The following is an 11550-nucleotide window of genomic DNA, read 5'->3' on the forward strand; positions in this document are numbered from 1 at the left end:
ATATTTCAAACACAATACATTCATTTTATATTGTATATATGACAAACCTTTATTATGCACATACAAGAACTTCAAATAAATTATAAATCATATTATAGTAATGTACAATACAAAAAACATTCCATCTTATTCATTTTAAATTCTAATTTCCATATAACAAAATAGGTAAGCATCACCTCATAACTTAGTGGGAAGAAGCATGGAAGGCCGGGCTCAAAAGTGACAAATGGCACACTTGTATGGATTAATAGCAAGCTATATAAAGAGTTTGTGTGCTTTCAAATTTCAATCCTCATCCCTCAACTCAATTTACATTCCTTAGCCTTTCAACTAGCTATTGTCATGGCATTCTTTTGCCATCCTCTTTTCCATCGTGTTCTTATCCTTCTTGTTCTTGTCTTCATGTCCAACATGATGACCGCGTTCATGACTCAACAGTATTTGGGGGAAATCAAAAATCCTAACGATGATTACACAGTACGAAGCGTCGGACAATTCGCTATAGCACGCCACAACTTTGATCTCAAAAATAGTAAATCACTTCTTTCATTTTGTCGAGTGCAAAGTGCCCAAAAAGAACCATTTTCATCGGATTCATCCAAATACTCTATGAATATTGTGGCACAAGATATGGGCAGTGGGATGAAGTATATCATCCCTGCAGGGGTGATCATTTATAATGATCCTGACATGGCTCCATCCTTATATTTCTTTTTTGATATTCGTACTATTCATACGAGAATTAAATATGCCCAATGTATTTGATAAATGTAGTTATATTCTTGTTATTTTAAAATTGAGGGCCTAAGCTTATTTTGCATTTTTAGGAAGGATTTTTTAGGGATTTGGGAGGGAAATTTGAATGTATGGATTGTTTAGGGATTTTCTTTTAATTTATATGATTTAAATACTTTGTTTTACTAGGGTTAAGGCATCTTGAATTTGGCTGATCTTGGGATCTCTTAGGCTTTGGGCTCTAGATTCGTCTAGAGATTAGGAGAGATCGATCCTCCTCTCGAATAGAGGATCACTTGTATCTTGTTGTTTTCTTCCATTAGTTGATTTCTTATAATAAAATCTACTATTTTTCCTTATTTTCATTGATGTTTGGAAGAGTTTCTCACTATTTTATGATGGTATGAATATTGATAGAAAATACTTGAGATCTACAAGTGTTTCCTATCAAATTACTCTTAGTGTTTCCTATCACATTTTTATTTCCAAATTACAATGCAAAATACATAGATTAACAGAAACCTATAAACATAAAATAAAACGCAAAAGAAAGCCCCATCAATGCTTAGTAATGAAATAAATCTCTCGTTTACTTCCGCAAAAATCAAAACTCTTCGAGCCATCAAATTTCGCGAGATTAAGTTGTCAAGCATAATGATATAACATGATGTGTCATAAAGTATCCCACAAAGATCTAACAAACATAATATTAAAATTTATGTTCACATGATAGTAAGAGCTTAACTAAGGCTTCGTTAAGAATTGCTTTCTTACTAATTCTTGAAGCAGCTTTTTCATAAAAATTTTAATTTTATATTGTACTAAAAAGCCGTTTCAATAAGCAATAAGAAAACCGTCCCAAACGAAACCTAAATTCCATTATGCAAATTAGATACTAAAAAGAGTAGTTAACATATTTTGTCTACATTGAAGTCTCCCATATTCCTCTTATCTATCAAAATGATAATCTTTACTTTAAAATAAAAAATATCTATATTTATAAAAGTAGAAACCTCTATATAAAAGTTTCCCAAGCAAACAAAAGTTGGAGCAAAAGTAAAATACAACACAAAATAAATCATTGGATTTACATTAAGATGCGTTCAGTACAAATTTTGGTTAGCTTCACATGGATTTGCTTTGAGATCTATCTCAATTAGATCTCATCCATGGAACAGCTATATTATGTACATCAGCCATGTCTCCAAAGGCAGCAAATTCCCAATCTTTAAGGACATGGAAGTTTAAGAGAGCTCTAACCAGATAATTTTCTTCTCTTCTGAAGCCTCTCACTCTTCCACCCAGCTGCGGAACCGCCTCGCCGCCGTCTTTTGGGTTTGCGACCTCTCCTCTTGCCTGTGTAGTTGAGTGGCTGAGAAGCATCAACTGCCTCTCCGTCGAGGCTTTGATCTGCCGATTCTACAGCAATGGAGGCAGGGGAAGGAGCAGTGCTCCCATCATCAGAATCTGGTTCTTTGCTGGTGGCTATCTCCCTAAGCAGCTTCTCTCTCACATGGCTGACTTCGAAATTCTGAAGCTCTTCATCCGCTGCCTGATTGTTAATTAATACATCATCTGCATTCTGTATTCAAATGAAGTTTCAATACAGTCACTCTCAAAAAAATTCAATTATGTAAAATCTGACCTGATTGAATTTACTATATTAAAACAGTTGTATGAAATCAGATGCAACAATATAATCCTAGAATGGTAGAAAAGCACATTGTTAATTTTGATATAAAGGAAAAGCTAACAATCCGACGACTGTAAGATTTTTTTTTTTAACTATAAGATCAATCAGCACCCTTCCTTTTTTTTCCTCAAAAAAGGTGGGATTTTTCACAAATAAATGATTATCACAGCATTTGTTTAAATAATTTCAAAGAAGAAACTTACATCTTTGCAGAACTCTTCCAACTGATTTGGATTTAAAGGGCCATCAGCACCAGACAAGAAGCCCATTGTACTTTCCATAATGTCAAGATCTGGAGCATCACCAAAGCTTGAGACTGCACTACCAGGCAAAACCATATCGTCCATCTCATCGTACTCAGAACCATGGTGAGGTGGGGTGTTCGGAACTCCTGCCGGCATTTGATGTCCAATATTGCCAAGAGAGCAACTTGGACTTTGTGCAGAACTAACGGGTTGATCTCCCATAAAACTACAGCAAAGCGTCACATCCCTGACATTCATGATTATTATCTGGTTGAGATGAGCTTTTGCCTTCAGAACTCGAGACTGGAGAGCTTCAATATTCAGGAGGACTTGCTCAAGGGAGCGATCCCCATCCCTAAAGTCTAGTGCCCATAACTGATCATGGCTGCCTCTTGTTATGTCATTCACTGCTTGGTATAGGCAAGAAAACAAAGTTAAGAATTAGAAGATGTGAAAGGATCCATGGCTCGGTTGAAGGAGAAGGCTGTTTCTTCAAGATTTGAATTCAAATAATGTATTTTGCAATTTAAAAACTCATCATTTAAAAAAACTAACCTAAATATGAGAAAATTAAAAAAAAACAGATTAACTTCTCATGCACTAACAATAAATATAATTCTTGCCATGTAAGTTAATATTCATGCAGAAAGCTTCAAATATTTTTTTTATTAAAAATAAAAAAATTGCCGCCAAACTGAAACATAATTAATAAAAGAAAACCCATGAAAATAAAAAGAACACGAAAATATGGAAAGATTAGATAACATCAACAGGAACATATCACAATCGGCAAAATCAAGAGTCTCTAAAACAATCTGAGCAATTTGTTGTCCCATAACAGCTTTTAAAGATAATTTTATCATGTCCTGGTGAAAAAAGCCTTCTTTGAGAATGGTAAGCAAACTATGCACATGCATTGGCCAAAATAATATCATCATCAACTATGTGTGATCAACTTTAATAAGAATTTTTATCACAATTATTCGGGTGTTGCTTTCTAAATACTCATTGTTTATTCATGGATGTTGAGTGTTATCTAAGATATAATGCATATTCTTTCAAATCATTTTGAAAGAAGAGGTGTCAATTTGGGTTGGTAGGTAGGGTTTGAGTCTAACCCAAAATTTATCAAGACCTGAACATGCTTAACACAAACATGCCCCATTTAACATACAAGTCAAAATGTTTTACCAAAACCCAACTCGGCCCAAGCCTGACCCATTTATCATATAGATCATATATATTTTTGGATCAACACGACCTATTTAACCTAAATAATACTCGTTTAAACCGAAATGATACATTTAACCCGAACTTGACCCATTTAACATGAACCATAATGATATAATCCGGGAAATTTCAAATTTTTTAGGTCAACTCGAATCCAACCAAAAAATTTATCCAATCAAGATTTTCAACCCCAACTCAACCCAACCCGAAAATTAATTTGGTCAATTCTAATAGATTTTTTTTTGTGGGGTTAGGTCGAGTTGTCGAGTCAAGTCATTCATTGAGAACTCATAATCCATCCATGTTACCTTAGGATTATCCCATCTTCCCAATCCCCCAACATTAATTTTATCTACTAATCTAACAGGTAGCCTTATTTACATATTCAAACATCTAGTCTATTTTAGCATATCTTCAATATATACCACACAACCATTCATCAAATATAATCATTTACTAATTTAGCAAGCATAATTTTCCACACATTCATCTTAACATCACATTCAACTTAACTATCTACAACCTTTTTTTAACCCAAAACTTAAATCCATACAACATAATTTTCTAAAAGTTCTCCTTAGATCTCTTAAGGCACGTCTCCATCTTAAACCACATAACTTTAACTCTAAATTTTATCTCATCTATATCACCTTGAAGATATCATGCCTAGTATCACTTTTTATCTTCTAACAACATTAATTGAAAATTATTAGTATCACTAAAATTGCATATCATAAATTTAGTCTTTGTTTTAATAAATTAACATCAACAAATATCCTAACAATTAGAATAATGTTGTATTCAAAAGCTAACATCAAGGAACCACACTTTGAATGTTTCTTTTAAGCATCTTTAAAACTAATAAAAAAGGTATTGACTCAATGATAATCCTACATTTAATTAAAAATTCTTTTGCCACTCCATAATAACATTTTTTACTCACCCTAAAGTTCACAATGTGAGATTTATTATAGCATAGGTGATGAACCAAACTATTGGCAGCAACTTCCAAGGCCCTTACCAATCAGATTAGCTACCTACATGCATATCTTTTATAATTTAAACATAACTTTAACACGCATTTCTTCCTTGATGTGCAATAAATTAATTCTCATGATATTTGATCATATGCCTAATCAAGTTCATTAAAAATTCAAAGAAGACACTTTCTTAGAGCTAAAAATTTTCATTAATTGCCTTAATCCAAAAATCACTCTTATGGCAGATCTTCAGGGAATGAAACCAACTAATTTTTCAAAACAGATATACTTTTTTCTAATTCTAAGAGTCTCTCCATAACTTCATTGCATGTCTAAAATGAGTAAAATCTAATTTTCTTTTCATAATTAACATAATCATGAACATCGCATTTGTTATTAAATATTGGTGACAAAGCATTTCATTTCAAATCAATTAACATCCCTTTAGAGTTCAAAATCCAATGAAAAGATTTTTAACCAAAACACTGCAATGTTACTTATAACTATACAAATAGCAATACACATCTCATATGGACCTAAAGTTTTACCATTATGTATCTTCTTCAAAATTAACTCCACATCTCTCCTTGAATGGTTTGGTCACATAAAACAGCGGCCTTCTGATGACCCGGTTAGGAAAGTAGATGCATTAGATTTAGCTTATGTTAAGAAAGGTAAAGGTTGACCTAAAAAGTCTTAGTTAAAAAATATTATAAATTACCTTCTTTTTTAGATTTAAACAAAAATTTGACTCTTAACAGGACACAATTGAGAAAAGGTATTCATGTAGCCAATCCCACGTAGTAGGATAAAAACTTGATGTTTTTGTTGTTGAAGTTCCTATTTAATATTTTCTCAATGTGGCATTTTCATCTTTCTTTAGTGTCTTCATTTTTAATTTAAAACCTATTGTATTTCCTTTTAATCCATCAAACCTAATAACAATCTTTAAATATCTTATCTCTTATCTAAGGTATATCATCATTTCTTCCTCCTTAGCACCAAGTCTATTACATAAATCACCAAATGTCATAGTTTTTATTTGGCTTCACTAACTACTTCATAAGACTTTGAGCTTTCTTACAATCATTATAAGCCTTATTAGTATTTAAGTTTTGATATTCTTTAAAAACAAATTTATTTTCCTTAACAATCATTTACACCTCACTCCACTGTTAAGTCTCCATACTCAACTATGATTTCTTCATAGATTCCTCTAAAACTTATAAGGCAATCTTCTTATAAAATTAATCTTACCCCATATCAAGTTTGGCTGACAAAAAGAATTATAATTTCCCCTCTAAGCAAAATATATTAAAATATTAACAATTTCTCATGTTTTCACTTCCACCAACTTATCTTAAGACTATTACTTCTTATGACCGTTTTCATCATACTTATCTACATCCATAATTATCGATCTATGTTATAAGATCGAACTCTCCTAAAATCACCTTGAGATCTTTGAAAATAGATTTTTCTTTCAATTAAAAAAAAAAAAAAACATAAACTAATTCAGATTTGTTGCCTCCGTTTTTAAAAGTAATTGCATGGTTCACTAGTCAAAGTTAATTTGTAGCGAATTGCCAATAGGCAAGCCTAAATACTAATAAAATTTAAACTTTAAATCTATTTCATTACTTTTGGCAAAAAATTTATAATTGATTAGAAACCTAACATCAAATTCAAACTTTATCCTTGCTGCCGAACATGAAGCTTTTCTAGAACAAAAAATATTTGCACATATTTACATGAATGTATTTGCTCAAAGGGAAAATTAATAACCATCAATCCACTAATACTTGTACTTTTTCTTATAAAACATCTCTCTTGGAGAATCAAGCCCTTGAGTTGAAGGCCAATGAAGGTTTGTTACATCCAGTTCAGCATGAATATTTAAATTTAACTATTTGTATTTAAGATGATGCCGTATTGAACTACAATAGGTCATTTTTTTCATATTTTAATGCCTGTAGAGCATAATGCAACCTAAGAGATTAAGGAAATCTGTCTCAGGAAATCAGGCCCCACCATTTTATTTCGTAGGAGTTGAAGGATTGAAGCTCTATCGAAAATCACTTATTCTAACAATTTTACTTGATCATATTCCCCTTGCTAACTTCAATGAACTATGTGACAAAGTGCCTATTTTTCTCATTCATATATGCTTTCATAGCGAAGCCTATAAAATATCCTTAGTGACTATCTTGTTAGTGACTATCTTGATCAGAATTAAACTAGAAAAGGGGGGTAAAAGGCATATAAGAACCCAAAAAAAAGAATTAAAAAAAAATGTAACAAAATTAAGCAAAATGGATTGTTTGGTTTCTAGTTAACTTTGCCTCTTGGTCAGTTATCAAAACCACAAATAGAAAATACTTTATTCAGTTCGTCCATCAAGTCAACCTAAGTGTTATAAACCATACTTAGTGCAAGAAGACATTGACTACCCTTGTCACAATGCAGAGTCAGCATGACTCATCATCAACAGCAATATCATTCTCCAAACCATTAGGTTTGCCTTTTTAAATCATTCTTAACGAAAGGTCATGTTTCTCCGTACAATACTATTCTTTGCATTTGTATAGTTCTTAACAAAAATGATATTCTTAGCATCTTTGAACCAACTTATCCAAATCAACTTGAGCATTTACTTAGTTTCAAACATTTTTGGTGCTTCTTGTTGTTTAAACATGCTCAACCAAAATCAAACCTTTTTTTACCATCTACATGCTCAACCAAAATCAAACTTTTTTCACCATCTAACATTCTGATAGATATTACCCCACACTCTTTCAAATTTTCATGTACTTTACCCTTCCAACTTTTTCCTATCTTAGCAGTGCAGCAATTCTTATAGTTAATTTATCCGCTTCTTTCATCAACTCCCAGATGCAAAAACATTACAACAACGCAAGAGATGGAATTAGTTCCATCAAATATTTTTTTTCTTCTTCAATTCCCACATATCTTATAGTAAGTACTCCAACAGCTCCTTTCAATTTAATGGCTCTTTTCAAGCATAAAATAGGACATTAAATATATCTATAATTTTAATAACTTTATATAAATGATAATTTTAATATAAGATGAAGGATAAAACTAAGAAGGTCAATGTGAGAAACATTAATATAGAAGAAATGGATCCACTATGTGATTAATGATGAGGTTCATTTACTTCCCAATATCCCTGGGGACAGCTTACATGGTAACTCATACGAAATCACCTAAAAAAACTTGCTTGTCCCCCCTGCCTCTTAAAAAGCTATAGAAAAGTAAAAAATATCAAAAACAAGAATAGCCAATGGTCCATGTGCAAAGTATGTATGTAGCCCCCCTCTCTCATTCTCATTCCACAACCCTTCTTTTCCACCTCCCTTATTGTTTCCATAAAACTTTGACAATTAACACCTAAGCTCCACAAAACAACTTAGGAGATGTAAGGATGCTATAGATATTCAACAAGTTCAACAAGAATTGTTCCAAGAACAGTGCTATAGACAATCATGTGGCAGTACCGAAGGAAGGTGCGTATAAGAGAATGAATGATATTGTCTGAATAACGTGACGATGTAAAAAAATTAGCCGTTTATCTTTTTGAACTTTATTAATTCAGATGTTTCTCGTATTTACCTTTACTTTTTTTTCCTTTTTGGGAACTCTCATCTCAATTATCTTATATTACAATTTAATGTCAATGGTTTCACTTTAACAGACAAAATGTTCAAATACCTAAAATCTCATTATGGTAAAACGAATAAATGATTGCAGCTCAAAATTCAAATCACTCTTTGGAAGGTAAAAATATTGAGCCAATGATGTAAGAATTTATATTTTCATGGTTAGGGAATAGAGGGTAAGTTGCCTTAAATATTAAATGCTCCCAAACCAAATAAAGTTAGTGGTGAATGGACATCTAGAAAGAAACTTTAAAATAATGACTAACCAAATAAAGTTAGTAGTGAATGGACATTTGGAAAGAAAGTTTAAAATAATGACTGTGCAGAGGAGTTTTTATGGTACAACTTTTGTAGAAACAAAAATAAAGGAACACGAATTATTGGCAAACATTCACAAAGAGTAGGTAACTGAATCTAACAGAAGCATTTTCACCTTGATCAGAGAAGTCATCATCAACAGAGTGGCCCTCTGTGTCCCCTCTCCTTTTTTCTGCATGACATTGTAACGCCTGATATAATAAATGATTCAGGCAATAGCAAGAAACCAATAAGAAATAGCAAAAATAATTACCATAGTATGAGAATATATTGTGGTTTGACATATATGATGATATATTAACACTATCCTCATTTCTTATCCTTTTTCTTCTCTTCATGGCAGGTTTTTTGTGCCTTTTACAAGCTAAAGGAACTGATCTTGAAACAGAATCATCTAGATCAATCATTTTTAACTGCAGTTGTTTTTCATGCTTGTAAGCCACTAGTTCTTTATCATATCTTAAAGCTTGTGATTGCAATTCTTTCATCCGCAGTTCTAACCATTGGCACCTCCACATAAGAGGACTGATAAACTTTTTCCAATCAGCAGTCACTTTGCTCTTCCTGAGAAGTTAAGCACAACTTTAAATTAGATGGAATAATAGTTAGTGCATTATTTTACTCAATAACAGACCCGCAGAATCAGGGCACAAGTTTTGTAACTTGGGCAATTTATAGAAGTTGCTATACCGTATTTAAGAAATGTACTATCTACAAGAGCAAATCTTCTAAATGAACTTATTGTTTATCTCTTGATCGTTTTTTTTTTTAAGGCCAAAGTGACAATCATAAGAAACATTCACTCAAATTTGCAGCTCAACATAATGTACTACTTGATCAATAACAAAAGTCTACATAGTGGCCATGTATTGCAAAACAAATAAATGAAAAGGAGTTTTAAGCCCATGACTTACCAAAGAAGGGCTATGAATTTAGCTTAAAAATCAACATTGCTAAAAGATTAGAGCAATTTTGACTTGAATCGAAGTCAATGAGCCGGATAATAAGGAAGCCTAGCTTGGAATGAATTCAAATTGAGCTGATCCTTGAGGATCAAGCAAACCCTAGATCAAATATAACAAGCTGAAGATTGGATTGAAATGTATATACATGCATGTATGGATAAGAGAGAGAGAGAGAGAGAGAGAGAGAGTGTATGTGTGTGTGTCACCGTAAATAAATGCATATAAACATGTATATGAATCTATATGTTTGTGAGTGGCTATATGTTAAACTAAAAATTTGTATTAGGAGATTAAAAAATGATCGAGATCCGACCAAGATAAACTATAATCAAACTTCGTTCAGTTCAGGATATGATCAAATGACTTTAAGCCAATCATGAGCTGAAGTTGGCTCGGTTCAAGATGGAATCAAATGGCTTCAAACCAATAATGAGCTATAAGGTTGGATCGGCATGAGATAACAGACTTACATAAAAACATAGTCAAAATTATGTGCCAGAAATATATCTAGTAGTTCATATTTCTTTGAGAATTTTAGCTTAATAATCCTATAAACTTAATAAATTACTCATTCTTCAACCTATGATGGTTGAAATGCATGAGAAATGACTAATAGTAAAAATAACAAACCAATTATACACACACACATACATACATACAAAATCCTACAAAAAAATATGAATCTATGACTGTTTATAAACAAGCAAATCCCAACAAAAAATGCAACCATGAAATGCCGAACCAAAAAATATTTCTTCAACTTAACAATCTAATAAAAAAACTATCTTATTAACAACAAGCCCAAAGACTTAGCTGCCATTTCACCATAAACATTAAGCTTGTACAAATTCATGCTTGAACTACACATAACACATAAAATTATGAAGAACTTTTTTATGCGCCTCCTTACCACGCCAAAAAGGTCTAAGAGGCATTGTCTTAAATGCAAGTAGATCGACACATTCTTGGATAGTTGTGGTGTGTAAATATGGGAAAGACCTATTTGTACAGACAATGGGGAGAAGAAGAAGAAGGCCAACTTGAATAAAGATTAAAAAGGCACCCGTCCATCTTCCTTAGCTTCCACCATACGAGAATAGGACTGTTAGCATCACATATGAATCAGATTACTAAGCGCAAGTCTTGCTAAGAAATGCGATTTTTCCTAACTGTTTGCTGCGACTGTAAAACTACACATATGAAATTATAGATTGCTAAATCAGGGATGAAGTAACAGATCAGAATAATTGAAGGCATAATAAATGAACCTACTTAAAAAGCCGGACAGGACCGCCGACGGCCCGCTGATGCCCATTCTCGATAAATAACGGTGACTCCACCTCCACATCACTGGAGTTAATCTTCAAGCCCTCATCTGATCCAGAGAACGTGTCCCCAAATGAGCTCGAGTGCTCGGTAGCGTCCGCGTCTGGGTTTTCAGCTTTCACGGCAGCCGTATAAATCTCTTCCTCACATCCAATAACATCCACCTCCTGATCCTTCTCTTTTTCTGCCCTAAATGAACCACCGTCGAAGCCATAATCACAGTTATCGGCACATGCAAGAGGACCCGCTCCCATGGTCGCCAACTCCCTCTCCTTTCCCTCCAAAACTGCACCTTTCACTAAAATTTCGGGCTTCGCTTCTTCTGTCACGGAATCGAGGGGTTGAACAAGACTCATCCTGCGAAACTTCGCTCAAAAA

General features: G+C 33.0%; 1 protein-coding gene across 1 annotated transcript; it reads right to left on the reverse strand.

Annotated features, from left to right (window-relative positions):
• Positions 1 to 1780: 1780 nt before the first annotated feature.
• On the reverse strand, positions 1781 to 11550 carry LOC110092240 (the record flags this gene model as incomplete). Its single annotated transcript, XM_020816700.2, is given in 5 exon segments — positions 1781 to 2317; positions 2632 to 3080; positions 8997 to 9053; positions 9135 to 9445; positions 11119 to 11550. Coding segments are annotated over 5 exon segments (1554 nt in total). The 3' UTR covers positions 1781 to 1990.

Source organism: Dendrobium catenatum, unplaced genomic scaffold (genome assembly GCF_001605985.2).
Source record: "Dendrobium catenatum unplaced genomic scaffold, ASM160598v2 fragScaff_scaffold_716, whole genome shotgun sequence".
NCBI lineage: Eukaryota > Viridiplantae > Streptophyta > Magnoliopsida > Asparagales > Orchidaceae > Dendrobium > Dendrobium catenatum.